This window comes from Crocuta crocuta, unplaced genomic scaffold (genome assembly GCF_008692635.1).
Source record: "Crocuta crocuta isolate KB4526 unplaced genomic scaffold, BGI_CrCroc_1.0 scaffold258, whole genome shotgun sequence".
NCBI lineage: Eukaryota > Metazoa > Chordata > Mammalia > Carnivora > Hyaenidae > Crocuta > Crocuta crocuta.
In genome coordinates, this window is record NW_027532842.1 from 8,294,956 (window position 1) to 8,318,991 (window position 24,036).

General features: G+C 39.2%; 1 protein-coding gene across 3 annotated transcripts in view; it reads left to right on the forward strand.

Annotated features, from left to right (window-relative positions):
- XPO4 (exportin 4) overlaps positions 1-24,036 on the forward strand; it is a 123,629-nt gene that overhangs the window by 32,603 nt on the left and 66,990 nt on the right. The window contains exons 1-4 of one of the 3 annotated variants that reach the window (XM_077745348.1): positions 3,606-3,666; positions 8,758-8,912; positions 9,023-9,164; positions 15,096-15,234. In XM_077745348.1, the coding sequence (XP_077601474.1) occupies positions 9,070-9,164; positions 15,096-15,234 (234 nt within the window). In that variant the 5' untranslated portion in view covers positions 3,606-3,666; positions 8,758-8,912; positions 9,023-9,069. Of the gene's footprint in view, positions 1-3,559; positions 3,667-8,757; positions 8,913-9,022; positions 9,165-15,095; positions 15,235-24,036 lie in introns of those variants that run through there. The other 2 variants (XM_077745347.1, XM_077745346.1) reach the window with 2 other exon arrangements.

Below are 24,036 nucleotides of genomic sequence, written 5' to 3' on the forward strand. Positions count from 1 at the left end.
CCTTCATTTTCCTAAAGACACCCGGAGTCGCAGTCGCTCGCTCGGCTGCTCCCTCCCTCAGCATCACAAGGCTCCGCCACAGCCTCCTGTTGCCTCCAGCCCTTCCGACCCGCCCTACTGCCCCCTGCCCTGCCTCCTGCCCGGGAAGTGTGAGCTCTTCTAAAGCTTTGCTGTCCGTGAAATGAGAGAACATAAGCGGGCCGTACAGAAAGGCTCTTCTGCTCTCACTCCATCTTTCCTGACGCTGCTCGGGCTACTACGTGGAACACTCTCGTGTCTGTATCGGGCCTCAGGACTTTCACAGGGGGTTTCTTCCTTTCCACCCCCGTGCTGTAAGCGTGGGGAGTCTTACATGGTCCTGAACCACCTCAGTGTCGTTTCTGTTAAAGAGTTAGGGCCCTGAGGTCACTTTCCACCTCTGCTTCCTACCTGACCTTCGGCAGATGGGTCACTCCATTCCTCATCTGTAAAACGGGGATCATAATAGTTCCCGCCGCATAAGGGTATCGGGGTTACTGAGGTTATGTGTGTGTCCGTCCGTCTGTGGCAGAGAATACCTTGCAACGCCAAGGACTCCGTGAATGTTGGTTATTGTTGTGTTGCCTCTCTTTTGGCGGGTGCAGGGCTCTAGGCATGTAGAGATGAGTAAAATAAGGTTTCCGGTGTCAGAAAAATCCCAGCGAAAAAGAAAAAGGGGCAAGCAGGTGCGTGCGGTGCATTATGGGGAGTTGGGTGAGAGAGACACACACACGTGGTTGCACAGGGGGGACGTTTGTGCTCAGGCCCACGGTTGGGAGGTCAGGAAGGCTGACGGAGGAGAAACTGAAGCTGCGTGTGAAGGAGGACTTCCGCTTTCTGAACAGGAAGGAGTTTGACAGAGGTGTAGGTATGGGTCAGTCCTGAGTTGGGAATTTTGTGGGAAAGATGCTGTTTTTGATTTAGAAGCTGAGCCTGTTAAATCTGTCGGGGCTGGGAATATGTTTTTCTTTTTTCTTTTTTTTCTTTTTAAAAAAATTTTTTAATGTGTTTTATTTATTTCTGAGAGAGAGAGAGAGAGAGAGAGAGCGCGTGTGAGCAGGGGAGGGTCAGAGAGAGAGGAAGATACAGAATCCGAAGCAGGCTCCAGGCTCTGAGCTAGATGTCAGCACAGAGCCCGACGTGCGGCTTGAACCCACGAACTGTGAGATCATGACCTGAGCCAAAGTTGGACACTCAACCGACTGAGCCACCCAGGCGCCCCATCTGTCTTTTTAAACAAAAAATCTTCTCGGAACTTGCGGATGCACATAACATGCTGTTTGCAAACCATTGCCAAATCATTCATTTTAAAAAAGAAAAGTTTTGGCTTTGGGAAACTAAAGTGAATACCATATTGCCATTTAATGAATCAATTGATGATTTTATTGTTTGTATGATAATGTTCGACCAGGTGGTTAATATAAACCAACTTCTAGATTACACTGCATTACTTAATGAAATCTGATGCTTTATAAGTGAAATACTGTTATATTAAAGTTATATTGAGACCTGTATTTTAAGTATGTGGATCAGGGTGTCCAAAGATCATTAGCTTTAGAAACTATTTTTGTTTGTAGAATATGGCATAATTAAGTATTTGCAAAATTATGTATGTACTCCCTTTCAAGGGTGATGAGAAGAAAGAAAATATAAATCAGAATTACCTGGGTAATCCATAGTTGTTGATTTGTGTTCATAGCAGTATAACATGTTGTAATAGTGTTTACTAATATGCTGGATTGGGGGGTACAGTCAGCAGGTTTTAAGGATGAAATATCTTGTAAAAACAGAAACTTGTTGAATTAAGGAAAATGGTGAGGACGAAGAATTTGCAAATGGAAGAACAAAAATATTTATATTTAGCATAGTTTAGCTGTTCACAGTGTTAATAAAGACTTTTCCAAAAAATGTATTAAAGAATTTAACACAATTCGGGGCACTTGGGTGGCTCAGTTGGTTAAGCGTCCAACTTCGGCTCAGGTCATGATCTCACGGCTCATGAGTTTGAGCCGCTCATCGGGCTCTGTGCTGACAGTTTGGAGCCTGGAGCCTGCTTCGGATTCTGTGTCTCCCTCTCACTCCGCTTCCCCATGCTCTTGCTCTCTCTCTAAAAAAATAAACATTAAAAATAAAATAAAAAGAATGTAACGTAATTCTTTATGATGAAAATATTTTCATTTTTATCTAGAGAGCTGTAGAGGGTGCTGTATCATTAGGAATAGTAGTCTGAACTGGTTTTGGCTAATTATATCTTTAGGCTAGGCTATCAAATTTGGTTAATTTCTCTTAGATATACATTTTTGCTTACTATTTTAACTAAAATAGTGACCAGTGATGCATAATTGATATAGCTTATAATGATGATACTTAATTGATATAGTTTATAATGTAGTTTGTTTCAATAATATAGTTTATAATATACTTTGTTGCAAAATGTTTTTATCTTCCAGATTGTTTAAATATAGTTGAAATTTGTTGAAAAATTTTTAAATGTTTTTATTTATTTCTGAGAGAGAGAGAGAGAGAGAGATAGAGAGACAGCCAGCCTGAGCACGGGAGAGTCAGAGAGAGAGGGAGATAACAGAATCTGAAGCAGGCTCCAGGCTCTGAGCTAGCTGTCAGCACAGAGCCCAACGTGAGCCGAAGTCAGACGCTTAACCGACTGAGCCACCCAGGCACCCCTAAATATAGTTCAAATTTTGATTTCCCCATTTCATATTGGTCACAGTAGCAAAGGTTTGTTTTCCTACCTCTCCCCTCCCAAGTTGAGAATTCTGCTGTTTAAGTTGGTAGGCTGCATAAGCAATCTCTTCAGATGGGTCTCAGTGAGTCAAAGATAACCAAGCCATGCAATGAGAAGATGTACTTTAGGTGGGTATATTTTAGGTTCAGAAGAATATCTTTAGAGAAAAGATTGTTAGAACAAAATGGAATTTAAATACCTGGCTGACTTTAGAAGGTGTTCTTGTTAAGCCAGAAGTCTGGCTTTTCTCCGGATTCATTTAATATTCAGAAAAGTTTTGTACCTTCCAAACTTCACTGTTCTGTACTTTTTCTGGCTTAATGGTGATTTTAGGAAACTTGAAGTGGAATTAATTATCTGATAATATTTTCATCTTAAAGGATTGCAGTGAGAAATCAATTTTTAGTAACTTTGGATTTGGTTGCACCAGTGCTGAAGACTTTAGAGATAATTTGCACTTAGTCAAGTTAGATGAAGTGGTATATTTTGGAATAAAAAGCAATAAGTTAGCTATGTTTAAAAGATACAAAAAATGTTATATAAGCATCTGTCTTCTAAAATGTAGGCAACTTTAAACCTTGCCAGGAATTTCTCCTTTTTCCTGAAACCGTATTTTAAATATTTATTATGAAGTTTTTTACTACAGTTTCTGTAAAATAACAAACAGTANCCCCCTCCCTGAAAGTGAAAGTATTTTCTCTTATTGTGGGTAAAAGGTTTGCTGTTGTTCAAGCTGTCTTATTAAACAAGTGTACTCTGTTTTTTGTTTTGTTTTGCTTTTCTTGTTTTAACTCTCAAGGCACCACCTTCCATGGTCAATAATGAACAACGCCAGCACGCAGAGCACATATTCTTATCATTTAGGAAGTCAAAGTCACCATTTGCAGTTTGCAAGCATATTTTGGGTAAGTATTCACTTTAAAAGTATTTTTGCAGAATCAAATATAATTTTTCTATCCTGAATGTTAGGTGTTTTAAATTCCTTTTCAAAGAAGTAGGTATGTATAATTAACAGTTTTCCATTAATAATCATTCTGTTGAAGTGGCTTTAAAGATACTCCATAAAGCCAGGCAGAAAACTGTTTTTACTTTGGATTTTCTTCCCCAAAATATAGTAATTTGTAAATATAGTAATTTACTAAATATAGTAAGTATATATATAATTTGTTTTATTATTGGCCATACCATGAAGTATGTTGTGGGGGGAAATCTAATATTTTTTCAGTTATTCTCAAGAGAGTGCTATCACAGATTATATGAAATGCACCATATCTTACTCTAGTGCTTTAATTATGATTATTTTTGGAGGTTTCAACAATTTTTCTTCTATTCAAAAAAATTTTTTAATCATATAGTTTATATTTAGCTTGCTTAGCAAATAAATATTCTATGTAGATTTTCACTGTATATTGGAAAATGAAACATTAATGTTTACTCTTGTAAAATATTTTACAAGTACCTTTTATCTGATAGATGTACAGAAACAATCTTTCCATTAAAAATAATCACAAAAGTTATAAGTCTTGTCCAAAGATGGTGTTTCTAAGACACACACACACACACACACACACACACACACACACACACAGTCTTCTGCCTCTTATATATTTTTCAGTGATAGTAAGAGATATTTCATTGGTTATTGTTATTTGAAAACTTAATTACTTATTGACTCTTTCTTAATTGGAGCCATTTTTTGTAACCCATATTTGAGCCTCTGAAAGGCTATTTGAGTTATTCTTGACCATAAAATTGGTTAGTAGCATATTAGGAACTAAAATGTCTGACCTTTCATTCTTGTGTTTTCAGTAAGACTTACCTGTTAGCCACCAGCACTCTGATTTCCAGATCAAAATGGCCTACAATTAAATTTATATGTTAAAAATGCTTTCTGTCTAAGGGCTTACAAATGAGTTGTTAGATGGGAACAGAGAGAGCACTGCTGTGGGGCCTGTGCGGCCTGCCTGCTGGTGGTGTGTCTTGCATGGGGTCAGCCTGAGGAAGTCACTTAGCCTCTCGGAGCCTTTTTTCATATATGAAATGGGAACAGTGGTGCCATTTTCCTTAATGGGCTTCGTTGCCTTAAGTTGTCATGAGGCACAAATGTAGTAACATATAAAACCACTTTGTAAACAGTAAAGTATGTAACCCCGTTACCTGACTTCAGATGGCGTTTTAAAAACATGATAACCTTAACACAGTGCTCTGTTCTCTGTTCGCAAGGAGCTAGCAGTGGTGGTGAGGTGGCTCTGTCTCAGTCAGGAGTTAGATTTTCTTGTTAGAGGAACAGTTTTAATAACCACCTTTTAAATTGGAAATGAGGCAGTTTTTATTTTATTTTTTTTTAGCGATCAGGTTTTATCCTTGTGTGAACTTGTTTCTGGCACTAAGAAAATTTGTTCTCTCATGCCTATGGAGAATATCTAATTCAAAGTTAAATCACAAGAAGCAAAGCTAAACATCAGCATTAAGAATTCAAGGGAGCTTTCATCTTTACTGCCTTGAAATTGTTCAGCATTAATAGTTTAGAAAACTATTGTATGAAACTAGTCACCTAAAATAACTCGGAGTCTGGTGTTTATGGCCTATGCCTTAAGTACGTTAATTAGGATCCCATCAGTTTCATCTGACTTCCTATTGTAATTCAGTTGTCACTAGTTGTACTAGTTGGGAAATAGTTGATCTAAGTTGTAAGTATTTTATTAGAGTGTATTTGTTTATACGACTCTTTCCTTTTTAGAGTATGTATATATTATGAAGTACTGTTGCTTTGTTATGATTTGAGCTTGTTTTGGAATACTTTTGTTTTCCTGATAAAAATTTCTAAAGAATAGTATTGTTAGTTCTGGCTGTGCTTTTAAAATCGGTTTGGGTTTTGAGACATTAACTATTTAAAAGGTCGAGTGCATGTATTGTAATCTAATCATTAATGTACTGCAACGCCCTGTGTTACATTAATGTTTGCATCTAAACTTCACAGAGAATCTTTCCACCCCTTACTCAGTTGCCACCAGCCCAGAAGGGTCAATTCCTCTAAGAAGACTTCTCATACAAGTGGCAGTCAATCGCAGTTCAGAATTTTCACATTCTTACGTAGGGATAATGTGCCATTTTTATACAGTGTCGGGGTGATTTGTTCTAATGACGGGGAGACTTCCTCTCTGATGCTTCCCTGTTCTGGTCTCTTAAAATTCTTCCTTCCCGCTTCTGACCTAAGTTTTCATTACGTTTCTTGTTTTTCCTCATTTCCTTCTCATCCCTTTGTTGGCATTCTCGGTTTGCTTCCCCGCCCGGCGTGTGTGTACACGTGCATTTGTGTGCGCGTGTCGCATGCCGGTGCCTTGTGTCAGCAGAGGACTTGTAGATTTCTTCACCTCGCACCCGCGTCTCTGGCGTAGGAGTTGGTTAGTTTGGTTTGGTCACATGCGCCTTCGCAGGCCCTGTGAGTTCTGTCCTTGTTACAGACGCGCCCGGCCTGGGAGAGGTCGGGTCCGGGCTTCCGGAGCTAAGGTTGCCGCGGGTGTTCTTCTGTCCTTCTCTGAGGGAGAAATGGGCGTCTTTAACTTGTTACCTCAGAAGCGGTTGGAACAAAAACGGAATGAAATCTGAGGCTTGTTATCAACTGGTGTGCCTGGGCAGCGCCACGCGGGCGGCCCCACGTCTCCGGGGCCAGAGAGCCGGCTAGCGCTCGAACGCCTGGGCCTTGACTGCTGTGGTTTTCGTTTCTTTCACGAATATTTTTGGATCCGAATGTAGTGTTCTGCCTCTCATCATTTACTTCACTTTAATTTTTGTCTTCGTGGCTCTGTGTAGTTCCAGATGGCTGACAGGATAGAAATGAATTTTAGTCACATAAGTTTTAAAAGAAGTCGCTGTGGTAAGAAGTGAAAGCTTGCTGCTGAAATGACCTAAAATAATTTATTGTCTAGACAGTAGTGCCCCGGTCCGCGGAGAATCAACCGGAAAGTATCAGAAATTCTAGATGAATTGTGAGTTCCTCATGAAGGCCTTGCAGTTTCAAGCATCTTTAGAGCAGGGAGCAGGGATGAGGCTCGCTTGTCATGCAGAGTCCTGCTCTCCTGCCTGCAGCTTCGAGGGCTCCGTCCGGCGTCTCTGCACCCTGCGATGTGTGAAGGTGCGCTTTATGAAGACCGCTAAGTTTCAGGAGAAGGTGGAGTGTAATTCATTAGGTTAGGAGAATTCCTTCTTTTAAATTTGGAATTTGGCTATTTTTTTTTCAGACTCCTCCATTCTCAGAGAAGCTTCTTATGGGAGTAGCAATTTAGAGATGCCCATTTAATACCAAACAGAGGTATTTAGAAAGAGTTACTCTGGAAACTTCTGAATGTCATTCGCCTTCTGCAGTTATTCCCTCCCTCGTCCCTTGCAAACAGCAGGGGAGGCAGGACGGATGGCTTGGACATAAGCACAAATGGCTAGAAATGAGCATGTTTTGTTGCTTATGAAAACCAGGAGGCGCTTGTTTGGTCTTCTGTTCATCAGCACGTGCATTTGGGGGGGGGGGCGGTTATAGTGTTGCTCAAGGAACATTTATCAGCCGTGTGATCTGGGTTCTTTTCCCTTCATCCCTTGGTGCATCAGCGTGTTTTTCAACTGTAAAAGGCAGGAATTGAATTAGGTGACCTTTGGAGTTCTATTTCTAAAATTCTGTGAGTCCCTAAGATTTTGTTAGGGTTTTGTTAAAATCCATGATTAAGGAATTCAGATTTCTTGCCCTAAAAATGTTTAGTATGGCAGTGGAAAATGAAGCTAGGCAGTCAACCATCGTTTACTTTCAAGAAGAGGTTTATAATGAGAGATTACTTGAATTACCTTTGTGAGCAGTACATATTTCTCCTTAAGTGATCTAAATAGATACAGCTAGTTTTTGTTTCAATTCCTCTTCGAATAAAACATTTTTTTTCTCCTGGAACTTTAAATACATCTTTTTTGGATAGGTTTACATTTTTGGCAGCTATTGCTTTTATCGTTGATAATATTTTAAGGTTTCTAAACTTTTGTGAGTTCTGATTATCATCTCAATTAGAATTCATGTTAAGAAAGCATGGAATCAAAAGGTCCAAATTGGCCCTCTTATTAGTTTTGTTATGTTCAAAACTCCTATTTAGTACTCTAATTGATGGAAATTATGCAGGGTGTACCTTTTCTCACCCATTTTTATAGCTTATTGTGTCAAGATCACTCAAGATTTTTAAATGACCTGAGCTTGAGTAGGAGAGAAAATGATGTGCCTCACTATATCTTCACGCTCTTCTGGTAAATTCTTGAAGGTGCCATTCTATGCCTAGAGTTAATTTCTCAGGGCTTTCGGATACTCATGTCTAGTGATCTTGGCAAATACCCTGCAGTCTAATCAGAGACTTTTCATGGATTTCACATGATGGTTATTTTTTAGAACTTCAGAAAATTTCTACTTTTTCTTGACTTCATTTTGACTGTTTCTCCCTTTTGATAATGCTGTTTGGAAACTGATTGTAGTGGTATTGGTGAATAAAAGAAAAAATAGAAAATTAAAATATTTCTTAGGTATGTTAATTTTCTGTTTTTTCTTTCCCTCCTGATTCAGTTTTTAGTTCAGATACTGTAACTTGCTAGTTAAGGCTGGGGTGTTCTAAGTGTAGCTTTGGAATTTTACTCAGTTTGATCAGTATTGCAATCAGAAAATTCACAAGAACTTCTCACCTTGTGTAAATGTGACTCCCATATTTTTTAACATTTTGAGAAAAATAACCTGAACATAATTGTGTTTATTTCTGAACTTGCTGTTAGAGATGGGCCATCCTGCTGGAAGCTTAATTACTTAGAAAATATTCTAGCACCATGGCTCATCACAAATAGTAACGTTCAAAGACTGATTTACTAAGATATTTTGCAGATGCAAAGCTCTATTTTGCACAGGGTGAGAATCTCTGAGGAAATTTTCTGATTGCTTTATATTTTTATTTTATTTTTTTTAAAGCTGTGTTATTTTTTAGTTCTTCATGCTTTGGAAGTAACAGTTGAAGAGAGGTGAGGAAAGTTTGTGAAAATTGTGATCGGTGATTAGCTGCCACCTGCCTGGGGTGTCTTCTGAGAGGAACTAACCTCTTTGTGGTGCTAGAGCAAGGTCACTGGATTAAAAAAAGAACAGGTAACCATCTTATTCCTTGTCTGAAAAGTTCTGTTTTTAAATTGATAAATGCAAAATGTTCGAAGAAAGAGGAACTGCTGTTTAAAGAAAGCTTCTAATTTTCTCCTCAGAAACAAGTAAAGTGGACTATGTCCTCTTTCAAGCTGCCACGGCCATAATGGAAGCGGTCGTCCGGGAGTGGATTCTCTTGGAAAAAGGAAGCATCGAGTCGCTGAGAACATTCCTCTTAACCTACGTCTTACAGAGGCCCAAGTACGTGCACGGCGAGACGCTGCCAGAGTCCCTCTGCCCGCTTCTCTTCAAACCTTTCCTTTACGTTTTTGAGGATTGATGTTTATGGTTAGGCTCTGCTTGGGGCTCATATTTTAAAAACTCACACACACGTGGTTATGGGTTGTTCTTCTGCTTAGAGAAACACTGCTTTAAGGTTATGATACTAGGTTTTGTTTCTTTGAAAAGATGGTGCTGGGTAGTAAGGTTTTTTGGTGGGCGTTTAGTTCCTAAGATTTTGGTTATAAATCAAAGTTGATCTTGGACGCCATTGAAAATCTTTTGTACTTACTTGTTCTTCTGTGGGTGCCTGGTGTCGTTAGAGACGTGGGTGAGTTCCCCAGGACAGAGGTGCAGAGGGAGATCAGGCACCATTAGCAGACCGAGTATTCTATCTGTGCGTACACAGAAAGGCACATTGAGGCACGTTGAGAAGGTTGGAAAGAGAGAGACCAAATTCTTTTCATCGTTTCTTTTGGAAAATGGATCCGTTTTAAGAAATGGGGTAGAAGTTAGTTTTCTTTTTGTGTTACACCTTGTATTGTTTGAACGTTTTACAAGATTTGTACATTCATTGCTGGTATGATTTTTTTTTTTTTTAAGTCCCTCAAACACCAAGTCTTCTTTTAAGAAGAGGCACTGCACATCGTACACATGCTGTTTGTGCACTTGACCAGTTGAATCCTTTTTGCAGAGATGTGCACTTCAAATTCAGTGAAGGAATGTTCTGTAATTGGAAATACATTAGTTAGGCATGTTGATCAATGGTGATAAATATGCATAAGCTTATAATTTAGAGCACAATTTTGTTTCTACTGATTGTTCATTAGCAGTCTTCTGAGCTCATAATATTTAATAATAGTTACTGGCATGAATTTAGCACACAGGTAAGTGCTAGTCACTTTACATGTAGAAAAATGCTTAAGAGAAAAAAGGTAAGATTTACTGAGCCTATAAACAAACGTTACAGGTGTAATGGGTAATGCTTGCTATAGGATGAGTGGATAGGATGTACATGAAGGGAGGGAATTTTTTCTGGTTTTAATAGAATAAGGAAAAATTGTCCCAATTTCAAACCTTTGTCTTCTCCTTCATGCTGATTTTCTTTCTTTCTTTAAATTTTAAAGAAATTTTGTTGTTTCATGAGGCCATCTGGGGGTGCTACTGGAGCTGCTCATTGATCCCAGTTTCCCACCCTCCCCATGTAGGAACGGCTGGACTCTGGAGATTTGGGTAGACTTAACTGTGCGGTAGATATTGATTGTGTGTGTGTGTGCGCGCTTGTGTGTGCAAGCACACATGCAGGTGATCTCTTCTGTTATCCGAAATAATATCATTCTTTTTTTTTTTTTTAACTTTTTTTAAAATGTTTTATTTATTTCTGAGAGAGAGAGACAGCGTGAGCAGGGGAGGGTCAGAGAGAGAGGGAGACACAGAATCTGAAGCAGGCTCCAGGCTCTGAGCTGTCAGCACAGAGCCCGACGCAGGGCTCGAACCCACGAACCGTGAGATCATGGCCTGAGCCAAAGTCGGACACTTAACCGACTGAGCCCCCTCAGGTGCCCCCAAAAATAATATCATTCTTAAATTTAATTTTCATTAGTTCAGAAGCTATTTTGGAGTTGATTGTAAGGTTCTACATTGAAATAGTTCCCTTACATATTTTCCCCCAAATACTTTAAAAAACACTTTAAGCACAGTTGGAAGAATAATAACGGTGAACACCCACGTACTCTTTTCCTTGTAGAGGCTCAGTTAACATTTTGTCACATTTGATTTCTGTCACATATATGCATTTTCCCTGAATCACCTGAAAGTATGCTGCAGAAATCATGGTACTTCATCCTTTTTTTATTTTAACTTTTAATGTGTATTTATTTTTTGAGAGAGAGTGAGCAGGGGAGGAGCAGAGAGGGAGGGAGACAGAATCTGAACCAGGTTCCAGGCTCTGAGCTGTCAGCACAGAGTCCGACGCGGGGCTTGAACTCACGAGCCATGAGATTATGACCTGAGCCAAAGTCAGATGCTTAATCAACTGAGCCACCCAGCCTCCCTCAACACTCTCGATATAATTGGCATATTACGTTAAGCGAATATAATTTTGATTCTATATTCTCATTTTCCCAGTTTTCTGAATAATGTTATTGATCTCCTTTCCTCCTTTAAAGGTTATTTGTTTGATCCAGGTTTAACCATAGATTATAGATTGTATTTAGTCTCTTCATTTTAATCTAGAATAGTTGTACTGTTTTTTTGTCTTTCATGACACAGACATTTTTATCTTGTAAAATTTCCTACAGTATGGACTAGGGGCGAGTGAATACTGTTGGTATATTGTATAGGGAGAATACTGTGAATGCTGCATGCATAGCGTTGTATACTTCTCGTTTGGTACTCAGAGTTTTCTCTTTTCTCGTTTTTTCCTCCTGATGGAGATGACATTTTCACAGAGTGAAATGCAAGGTGCACTTGACAGTATAGCAGAGTGGTTGAGAATCTACTTCTGACTCTGTGTGCATGGGCGGGTACTTACCCTGTTAGTGCATTCGGTTTTAACATTATTGTCATTGTGGTGCCTGGGGGGCTCAGTCGGTTAAGCACCTGACTTCAGCTCAGGTCATGATCTCACGGTTTGTGGGTTCGAGCCCCGCGTCGGGCTCTGTGCTGACAGCTCAGAGCCTGGAGCCTGCTTCAGATTCTGTGTCTCCCTCTCTCTCTGACCCTCCCCTGCTCACACTGTCTTTCTCTTTCTCTTTCTCTTTCTCTTTCTCTTTCTCTTTCTCTTTCTCTTTCTCTTTCTCTCTCTCTCAGAAATAAATAAAAACATTAAAAAAATCTTTAAAAAGTTATTGTTATTAATTTAATTAGCTATTAGAGTTAATAATAGTATTTTACTCAAAAGATACTTGTGAGGATTGGATGTATTAATTTTTGTGAAGTTAGTTTATAGCCTTGTGTAACATAAACACCAACCAGTGTTAGCTACTATTTATTTTCCTAGTAAGTTATAATTCTTGCCAATGGAGGTCTTTAAAACTAGCTTTATGTACATTTTCTGGTAGTAGTCAATGTGTGTGAAATTATTGTGTCTCCCCAAACGTACAAAAATTCCTTTTGGTTAACTCCTACTCCTCCTATTCTTCTAATACGATCTCTGCATTTATTTGCTTAACGAGTGCTTCAAGTCTGTATTTTGAAGGAATATTTTTCACTTCCGTCTTGACATACAAGGCATGTTTGTTTGTGTGTCCAGTAAATGCCTGTCATGTGTTGGGGGAGTCCTCCTTAGTCATGGCCCATCGTGTTCAGGGAATCCCTCTGGAGAAGGTGGGAGCGCAGTCCTGGCAGAGGACTGGAAGTGTGCNAGCCATGAGATTATGACCTGAGCCAAAGTCAGATGCTTAATCAACTGAGCCACCCAGCCTCCCTCAACACTCTCGATATAATTGGCATATTACGTTAAGCGAATATAATTTTGATTCTATATTCTCATTTTCCCAGTTTTCTGAATAATGTTATTGATCTCCTTTCCTCCTTTAAAGGTTATTTGTTTGATCCAGGTTTAACCATAGATTATAGATTGTATTTAGTCTCTTCATTTTAATCTAGAATAGTTGTACTGTTTTTTTGTCTTTCATGACACAGACATTTTTATCTTGTAAAATTTCCTACAGTATGGACTAGGGGCGAGTGAATACTGTTGGTATATTGTATAGGGAGAATACTGTGAATGCTGCATGCATAGCGTTGTATACTTCTCGTTTGGTACTCAGAGTTTTCTCTTTTCTCGTTTTTTCCTCCTGATGGAGATGACATTTTCACAGAGTGAAATGCAAGGTGCACTTGACAGTATAGCAGAGTGGTTGAGAATCTACTTCTGACTCTGTGTGCATGGGCGGGTACTTACCCTGTTAGTGCATTCGGTTTTAACATTATTGTCATTGTGGTGCCTGGGGGGCTCAGTCGGTTAAGCACCTGACTTCAGCTCAGGTCATGATCTCACGGTTTGTGGGTTCGAGCCCCGCGTCGGGCTCTGTGCTGACAGCTCAGAGCCTGGAGCCTGCTTCAGATTCTGTGTCTCCCTCTCTCTCTGACCCTCCCCTGCTCACACTGTCTTTCTCTTTCTCTTTCTCTTTCTCTTTCTCTTTCTCTTTCTCTTTCTCTCTCTCTCAGAAATAAATAAAAACATTAAAAAAATCTTTAAAAAGTTATTGTTATTAATTTAATTAGCTATTAGAGTTAATAATAGTATTTTACTCAAAAGATACTTGTGAGGATTGGATGTATTAATTTTTGTGAAGTTAGTTTATAGCCTTGTGTAACATAAACACCAACCAGTGTTAGCTACTATTTATTTTCCTAGTAAGTTATAATTCTTGCCAATGGAGGTCTTTAAAACTAGCTTTATGTACATTTTCTGGTAGTAGTCAATGTGTGTGAAATTATTGTGTCTCCCCAAACGTACAAAAATTCCTTTTGGTTAACTCCTACTCCTCCTATTCTTCTAATACGATCTCTGCATTTATTTGCTTAACGAGTGCTTCAAGTCTGTATTTTGAAGGAATATTTTTCACTTCCGTCTTGACATACAAGGCATGTTTGTTTGTGTGTCCAGTAAATGCCTGTCATGTGTTGGGGGAGTCCTCCTTAGTCATGGCCCATCGTGTTCAGGGAATCCCTCTGGAGAAGGTGGGAGCGCAGTCCTGGCAGAGGACTGGAAGTGTGCGTCGTGCCAGGGACTGGAAGAGGCTCAGGATGTCTGCGGTTTTGGGTGTATGTGGAAGGGTGGGGTCAGAGAGGGCAGGAGGTCCCGACTGTGAAAGGCTGTTGAAGTGGGTGACTGTACCATTTATGTCCAGATGGGGACACTTTGCAGGGTAGAAGAAAACCTGATTAGTAAGTAATTAGGTAAGACAACAGGGAAATTGGTAGGGTCCAAAGAAAACTGGGTTGGGTCCCACTGCTTGTAAGCCATGTTAAAAGAATTTGGGGTTTATCCCAAGAGCACATGGTTGCATCCTTGTGGCATTCTAGAAGCTGGATTCTAACGGTATGTTTTCTGAGCCTTACCTTTAAGAAAAGATTGTGAAAGGACAGTTAAATCTCTGTGGACTTTGTAGAATACCTTCACCTGGGATCAGTGCTCCTGCCATAACACTGAAGAGCACAGTTTAGACAAGGAATTTTAAAACTTAAAAAAAATTTTTTTAAATGTTTATTTGTGAGAGAGAGTGTGTGAGTGGGGTAGAGGGGGAGACACTGAATCTGAAGCAGGCTTCAGGCTCTGAGCTGTCAGCACAGAGCCCAGTGTGGGGCTTGAACCCACAAACTGTGAGATCATGACCTGAAGTCTGGTGCTTAACTGACTGAGCCACCCAGGCGCCCCTAAGCATTTTTTTTAAATGTGTATGTGTCCGTAATATATTTTGGGTAGCTAGCCTGTTGCCTTTTCACATTTAAGGGAATGGATTTAAGATATACTGCTGTTTGGAGATGGATATTAGATCAGAATTTCTTTATTGGTAGAATCATAATCTGGGTCTTAGTAAACTGACTTCTATCTATTGAACACTGCCTGAAGCGGTTAACACTTATATAGCACTTAATATGCACTGGGTGCAGTTTGAAGAATATTTGATTCTAGTTACAGCCCCGTTACTGTTATCCCCATTTCACAGATGAGAAAGCTTGAGGCTCTGAAACTATCTTGGTCAGGGTCACAAAGCCGATACATAGTGAAGCATAGATTGAAGTCTAGATCTTCTGGCTTTGGAGACCATGTGTAACCAGTGGGCTATACTGCTCTCCTGTGTAAGCTGTGTTGTCAGTAGCTTCAGGCGTACGGAGAAATTTGGGAGTAGTTTTATATTAGAATCATGTAAAGGTTTTCACAATGATTTTTATGTTTTACAGCCTCCAAAAGTATGTTCGGGAACAGATTCTATTAGCAGTAGCAGTAATTGTAAAACGCGGATCCTTAGATAAATCAATTGACTGCAAAAGCATTTTTCATGAAGTCAGCCAGTTGATAAGTAGTGGCAATCCCACTGTGGTAAGTGTGCTCTCTGTGTTTATAAATATTTAGAAATTTTATTCTGTGTTATACAAATAACATAGCAACACGAATGATAGCTACATTAAAGAAAAAGTGCACAGTCTAAGAATCAAGCAATTTCCCATTGTTTATGTTTTCTTTTAGTCCTTTTTTATATGTTTACATACTGTAGGTATAGTGGCTTTGTTTTTTCGTTTGATTCTGTTTTTCTATGTTGCCAGTGTTCATAATCCTCATTTTAATGGTGCAAAATACTATAAGCTAATACACCATAATACACGTAACCATTTCTTTTCCATTGAGCATTTTCCCCCATTTAATAAACCTTTGACAACTGCTAGTGATAATAGAAATGTTTGAGTAAAATGATATGTAACATAATAAAAATTATTTAATGTTGTTATACTAATGCACCGAGGTATATATACTGTGACTACCAGGTGTTAACCAAACAGATTTGAGACCCGTTGTTCTTGATGGAATTGCTCTGGAGAGCCCGTGTTTTCCCCTTTGAATCTCCTGTCTGTCTCTTGAGAACTTGGGCCTGGGAGAGTGACTGGTAGCAGCCACTCGGTCACAGGCAGGAGGAGCCGGAGTTGGTGCTGGGTGCTCAGCTGTGGTCCTTGGTGAGAGCTGAAGGGTTTTGTGGAATTGGGAATGGTAATCCTGGCTGCTCTGATTTTCAGGTATTAAATCTTTAAATATTTTGGGTAGTTTTTTCATTGTACCAGTTTCTTTTCTTTAATTGAGAGATGCCCATATGAGGCTGTACACCTTACAACTCTTCATGAATTACTTTACATCTTTCAGTGGCCCCTCAGTGAGTGATGTGATCTTAATAATTAACTTGACAATTTGAGGATAGGATGTAGGTACATTTTTGGAGGAATCTACACAGTGTCCCTTAATTTCCCTAGTGTGTGGATCTCTGGCTCCTCACACCTCTTGCCGTGGGCAGATATGCACTCTCCTCTCTCTAGCCGCCTGCCCTCCTCTCTGGCTGGGACCCCCCCAGGCTGACGCACCGGGGTCTCAGCTGAAGGACCATGTAAGCAAGTCAGGATTTTGGACCTTCCTCTGCATTCCCAAAATATATTTTATTTTTCCTTTGGAATACACCAGGGGTCATATATCTATCCTTTTTTTCCTTATCAACTTTATTGAGGAATAATTTACATGTGTTACCGCATCGATTGAAGGGGTGTACATTTCTGTGAGTTGTGACAGTTACGCATGAACTACCACAGTCAAGATACAGAACATTTCTTTCTTTTTTAAAAAGAATTATTTAAGTAATCTCTTATACCTAATGTGGGGCTCAAGCCCACGACCCTAAAATCGCGAGTCGCGTGCCCCCCAGCTGAGCCAGCTAGGCACCCCAGAACGTTTCAGTGTCTGTTTTGATTTTTAATTGTATGGATATTGTGTTCTTTGCCATTTTTGTGGCAGATTTCTTCAGGAGTACTGCTCTCCAGTAGAATTCTCTGTTTTGATGTAACTGTTCTAGATCAAGACTTCAGTATGAAGCCACTGTGCCAGATACTTGTGGCTTTTGAGCATTTGAAATGTGGCTGGTGTGACTGAGGAACCGAATCTTTAATTTGTTTTATTTTCTAACTGAAATTCAAATAGTCCCACGTAGCTAGTGGCAACCCTGTTGGACAGTGCAGTCCTAGACACTCTGATAATCCAAAGATCTAATTTTATGTTTTTTTTTTCACTTAGTCTTAGCATTTAGTTGTTTGCATAAAGTTTAGCTGTTTGCATAAAACTAAGAACTTTAAAAATGTGCATGTTTTGGGGCGCCTGGCTGGCTCAGTCAGTGGGGCAAGTGACTCTTGGTCTTGGGGTTGTGAGTCTGAGCCCCACGTTGGGTGTGGACATAAAATCTTAAAGAAAGTAGAAGCTTGCATGTTTGAGTCATTGCGTTTTATGAGTCATTTTGGCTTTGTTTTGTGTAGTGAGAAGCTGTCTTGAAAATAGCCCTCAAGATTCCATTTAAAATTTTTAGGTAAAAGTGATTGGGAAGCTACTTTTTACTTATTTATTAATCTTCTTATTTTGAGAATGTCTGTTAGTAGGCATGGTCTCCATTTCTGAAGAAGAGCTTTGCCCCTGATGTGCTGATCTACGTCTGTTTTGTAACGCTCATCTTGTTATTTGCATGGGTTTCTGTTAGCGTTTGTTGCAGTCCAGTGGTGGCTGTCATTGATGGCTGAAGGAAAAACACGTGGAGACCATAACTAGCCAGAAGTCGTAGGGAAAAGGTTTGAACTGAGGCTGCTACTTAGAGATGTTATCCTACCCCTTACTGTTCTGGATCAAGTTACTCTTCATATTTTAGATTGTGCCTGAGGACATACTGTTTCATTTGCCAGTCTGCGGTAAAGGAGGACACTTCATGTGACTGACCAGGATTTAAACTTTAGGAACTTAGCTAGTAATTCTGGGATCTGTATGTTTATGACTGATGCTCTCTCCCTGGCTAGTTTGGCGATCGCGTCAGCTGGGATTCCAGTGTTAAGGTAGAATTTCTGTGACTTGTCCTCATCCCCCACAAGCAGCTTCTAGGCTCCGGACGCTGATGGCAAAAGATCAGGAGTCCCTTGCCTCTGAGGAATGAGCACATTCTCAGGAATTACGTTCTTCCCTTTCTTTCCCCTTGGGTAATTTGACCCTCCACAAAAAGTAGTCCCAATGGAACCTGGCATTTGGATCTTTCTGAGTCACTGAGATAACTGATGTTTTGAGAATGATTGGAACAGATGTAACTATTGAGTTAGAGAAGATTTTGTTCTTTTCACGGTGCATACACTCTGAGAATAATGGATACATTTAATATGCTCATGAAATATTCCAAAACAGGAAGTTTTTTTTTTTTTTAAGTTGAATTTCTACTAGTAGGGTTAAGAACTTTTATAATTGTAGAGAATGTGTAGTGGGAGATAGAATTTAATTTCGGGATTGCTGCATGGATTTACTTCAGTGAGCACGCTGGAACATTTAACTAGAAAAGCACTTCTACATGTACACAGCAGGTGAAGTGCCCACCATGCCACCGTGTGGTCACCCCTGTGTGCCCTTGCCCGGCAGCGTGAGGCTAGCTCGTTTGGCAGGTCTAAAAAAATGAGGTTACAGACCAGTAAAACATTTTAATGTATACACTTCTCTCTTACTTTCTTCTGAGACCATTAAAAGTTTGGGGGAATGCTTTAAGAATTTACTTAAGTCTTAAGCATTCTTACTTAAGAATTTTCTTAGTCTCAGAGACATAAATATCAGTGGGAGAACCTTTGATTTAAAAAAAGTAGAATGAGGGGCACCTGGGTGGCTTAGTCGGTTAAGCGTCCGACTTTCGCTTAGGTCATGATCTTGCGGTTCGTGGGTTCGGNGAGAGGAGAGAGACAGAGAGAGGGAGGGAGAATTCCAAGCTGGTTCTGCACTGTCAGCACAGAGTCCGATGTGGGGCTCAAAGTCACAAACCATGAGATCTTAACCAACTGAGCCATCCAGGTGTCCCTGAAACTTTCTTTATACAGGTGATTTTAAGAGAAGAGATTTTAAGAAGAGATAAATGATGGTTTTCTACAGATGAAAGAGTTGACGTCATGAATAATTATTAAGTTAAATAACTAACTTTCCCGTCATACGTCTTCTAGAATAAGGCTTCCATCAACCTTCACTGGTCAGAAGCTATGTAGTCTGGCTCTCCCTCTTCCCTTTCTAAGAGTATATTTTTGGTGGTCTATCCCCATGTACTAGTACGTGTTCAAATAAGTTTGGGCGCAGTATAGTATAATAGAGCACTGATCCTGATGATGGATTCACATTTAGGCTTCAATCCCATCTCTGCCCTTTATTACCTTACTAACTTGTACAAATTATTGACCATCTCTAGGCTCTGATTTGCTGGTACTGTTTATAAAATAAATGTCATAATGTCCACGTCTGGGGCTCCCCAGATCAGGCAAAGACAATGTTAAGTGCATTTAGTGAGCGTTCAGCGAGTGTGTGTTTCATCTCCCCAACAGCCTAACGCCCTCTTGCTTAAGAACTTTGGGACCTACACTATATTATGTCACCTCTTTTCTGCCAGATAATATATTCAGTATGAAAATCAGAAGAAAGAGTTTATGCTTTTATTCATGCGTGGAAACTAATTGTGTATTTTTAAAAAATACACATAACCAACATAATAACTTCAAATGCTTTAAGTTTCTTAGTGTTTGTTCTTCACAGATGGTTTTATGGAAAAATATCTAATTCATAAAGCACTTCTTAAGGAGATTATATTTTTTAAATACAGTGCCTTTTCCAGGTATGATATATTTTCAGAGTGATTGTGTTTGTGCAAGTACATTGCTTCGTGTGTGTCTTTGTGGGCAGGTGTTGTCTTCTGTCTGTGGTTATAAAAGTGGCCATGGTTACTTCAGTGCGGTGTGTCCTAGAGTCACACCCCCTGGACTGATTTGAGAGGGACAGAAATGGAGACTTTACTTCCTAAGGAAATTAGCTAAATTTTTTATCTTAACATTTCAGCTACAGTTTTCATCTATTTCATGTTTATTTCCTTTGAAAGCAGTAGGCATGTATTAAGTCACTTTTAAAGCTGTTTAATTTAGTGTGTAAGCCTCCCGTCTTCCTGTTTCCTGTGCTGGGGAGAAGCGGGTGAGAAGTGCCCTTGTGTGCAGCCCCGCTGCCCTGGCTGTGCAGTCGGCCTGATCCCTCTTCTCACACGTCTCACTGATGTTTGCTTAGAAGAGCAGCTGGAAGTCTGCTTTATGTGTGGCAGCCTTTCATAAAGCTTATTCTTGGTAATAAATCTCCTGGGGTAAGAGCCAGGCTATTATAAGAGACAGTCCTCTCTCTGAACAAGAGTGTTTTATTTTGTCAGCTGGAGTTAGTGTTTGAATATGTTGTGCTTGTGACAGTAAGCTGATGAGTAAAGCAAGCCATCTCTGAAGGGTGTTTTTCACTGTCATGAAATTAATGGCTTTCACTAGAAATGAGAATGCTGCTCCAGGACTTGTAATGTGAAGACAACAGTTACTTAAGTTGTTAGTGAATTAACTTGTGAGTTTTCAGTACTGAAGTGAAAGAAAACATATTAAAACTCCACTTCTAGCCTTGAGACCTCATTGAATTTCTTCTATTTGTTTTACGTATTTAAATATTCTTTCTGAAATTAACAAGTGCTGAAAGAACAGCGAACACATCATGAATTCATTTTCCAGTGTGTTTTTGTTAATACAATGTTAGGGATAGAAGTAAGCGTTGATTCATTAATCCAACTAAGATTTACTGAGCATCTACTACATTGCTTTAGTGATGCTTTCGTTATGGCTTTCTTTTTTTAATTGATGAGTTATCTTGTGACTTTAATTTGGTGGAATGTAGATAGTAATCAAGAAGTGGGACCAAAAAAGCCAAAATAGGTATTTTTTAATGATAATGATAAAAATACTGTTGTTTTACCTTATCACATCATAAGCTGCTATATATATATATATATTATACTCTTAATATGTAGTATCTAATTGGAACCTTTAGACAATCATATGAATTAGGTAGGGCAGAGGGTATTAACCCCTTTTGTAGATGAGATAACTGAGGCCAGGATAGATGAAGCAGTTTGCCCCCAGTTACTTGAGACGGTAAATCTTGGACTCTTAAAACCCATATTTTCTGACTCCTTTGTCAAACAGTAAGATCCTTGTACTGAGGCTCCAGAAAGAGTCATGTGGAGTATTTTAATTTAGAATTTATTTTGGACATAATTTCAGTAACTTTTGTTATTTGGCTTCTAACATGCTGAAAATAAAAGGTCAATTTAGGACTACTTGTTCGTGCTAGTCAGACTGCCGGCGGCAGAGAGTGCTGGATGCCAGCAAAGGATGGTTGAGAGAAACTGGAACAAACAAATCAGAAGGCACTGGCCTCTGGTGCCACTTTGTCAAGGCTGTAAAGCCTCATATGTTTAGTGGATAGATCGCAAGTCTTTATTACAACATCATGTAATAACTGCCTTAGAAGTAATTCTTCTGGGGACTCCTGGGTGGCTCAGTCGGCTAAGCATCCAACTTCAGCTCAGGTCGTGATCTTGCAGTTTGTGAGTTCGAGTCCAGTGTCGGCTCTGGGCTGGCAGCTCAGCCTAGAACCTGCTTCCAATTCTGTGTCTCCCTGTCTGCCTCTCCCCCACTCGCACTGCCCCCCCCTCAAAAATAAATAAACATTAGGGGCGCCTGGGGGGGGGCTCAGTCGGTTAAGCTTCCGACTTCAGCTCAGGTCATGATCTCGTGGTTCGTGGGTTCGAGCCCCGCGTCGGACCCTGTGCTGACAGCTCAGAGCCTGGAGCTGCTTCGTGGTCTGTATCTCCCTCTCTCTCTGACCCTCTCCTGCTCACACTCTCACGCTCTCTCTCTCGCTTGCTCTCTCTCAGAAATAAATTAAAAAAAAAAAACATTAAAAAAATTCAAAAAGAATTAATTCTTCTGGAGAAATTTACATGAAGAAAGTTGCATTAAAAATATTTGCTGGCTGCATTTGGAAAATTAAGAGATGTTAACTTATTTCTCTATATTCTGTGAGAAATGAAGCATTGCTGTGTTAACCTCTTATACTTGTAAGATATGTACTAATGGTATTTTATACTGGTCTAATCACTGTTTAGTTTGACAGTCTTAGTGTACTCCTCATCAATCAACTTTGATCTGATTTCATTGAAATTCACCACTCTAAATTATTTACAACAGCTTTTGTTTCTGACCCTCTTAAGTATCAGAGTCTCTGTCTTGAGTACAGAAAGAATATCTAGCCCTGACTGTGACAGAGGGCAGAGAGGCAGCACTTGAAGGTACTGATCAGTACAGGGGAGTTAAGAGGTATGCACTTGGGATGATCTTGGAGACCAAAAAGTCTGAAGCGAGCAGACAGGGACCTTCTACAAGGGTAAGAAAAACAAAAAATTGTGATCTCTCAGAGGCAGATTTGANCTGAGGAGAAGCTGTGCTCTTTTCCCTGTAGGATTTCAGTTTGGGCTTGCTTCTCTCGCTGTTTTCATTACAGTGCAGTGCACCTACCATGAAGGTAACCTGTTGTAATGAGGTTTAACTGATAATCAAATACTGAAGATGAGTAACCATATTGGGAATTGAGTCATGGTCACAGTGTGATACATGATCTGTGAATAGGGAGAAATACTGTGTTGATATGTATAGAAGTGCTTTGCTCTCCTGCTGTACACTCAGTGCTTTGTAATTCATCGTTCTTTGGGAATTCCTATTAATTTGGCCCCTTTGAGCCATAGTGGTATGGTATATTGAATATTTATGATGCTAATCTCAAAGCCTTACAGGATTTCCAAATTAAAGAGCAGAAAATGAAATCTTTTAATGATGAGACTGTCTTACTGAATTACAGTTCTTTGAAAGCTAGTAATTTTAGGTACTTTAACATCAGAAAATTTGGTTTCTGATATACTTGTAACCATCCTGCATAATTTATTTTTATGTATTTCGTATGTCTTTGGCAGTAATTTGAAAAGAACTTAGTTTTAAAAATTTTATCTTTCTATTTCACAAGTATAAAGTGGAAAACAATACATCTAAGCTGATAGAAATGGCATATAAATGTTGTATACCTGTGTATTAAAAATTAGGAAGCAGTGAACAAATACCTGCAGTGATAATCTCTGGATAATAGGATTGTGGCCAAGTTTCTTTGTACTTTTCTGTAGTTTCTAGTTTTTCTAAGATTAAGATCTTTTTATAGGAAAAAGTTAAAAACAAAATATTCTTCTATTCAGAGAACTGAGTCTATAATCGGACTGTTTGTTCTGAATTATCATGTGTTAAGAATATACTGTCTCCTATGGGTGAATTTACTTCATTTGTGTGCAAGTTAGCCGTTGTGAGGAGACCATCTTTACTGCTGCCCACGAAGCCGTCCCGCCCACTGAGGGCTGCTCGTCTGTCTCATGGGGTCTGTAGTTCAAGGAGACTTTTATTTTTAAAACTCCTTCCTTCTTCCTGCATCATTAGCCTCAGAAAGTCCTCAGCTTTCGTTGTTCCTGGCCCTTTCCTTCACTCAGTTTTTCATATCTTGACTTCAGACATGTGCATGTATTCTTAGGAAATGTTTATTTCACATAAAAATAAAGCTTCATTGTGAGCATATATTTCTTTAATTTGAGTTGTGTTATTGAAAATTTGAATGTGGTCATAGTTTAAAAATATGCCATTATGTGGTGAATAGAGGTTGACAGTAATAGTTTGTGGCAATTTGTAAATTACCTGTGGAAAATTAAATAGATAATAATATGTTTGTAATAATGATAAGTTTGTGTTTAATGAGAGCTTCTGGGTTCATAATGTTCTATTTGCTGAAGTCTGATTTAGAAAGGAGAGAAAAGCCAAGGCTAAAAGATCTGTGAAATGTTTCCAGAATCAGGATCCTTGTAATCTGTTGTATTAGATCTCTCTGTGTGCTAACGTTTCGCTTTGAATTTTATTAATTTGAATTTGGTACCTACTTTCCCCCACTAAGGCCTAGGTATATTTAAAAACCTTATTTTAAAATTTTTAAAATGTTCACAATCCCAGTGTTCCTTAAATATATCTGTGAGGTTTTGATTGTTGATACTTTTATTAGTCACCATTTTACAAGAAAGTCCTATTTTAAGCTATAATTTTTTTTAACTAAAAAAAAGGGGGGAGATTGTACTGGTTGAGTTTCTAAGATCCCTTTAATGTGTAAAGTGAAGTGAGTATGTGACCAACTGTTTTCTCTATGAGAGGCTCT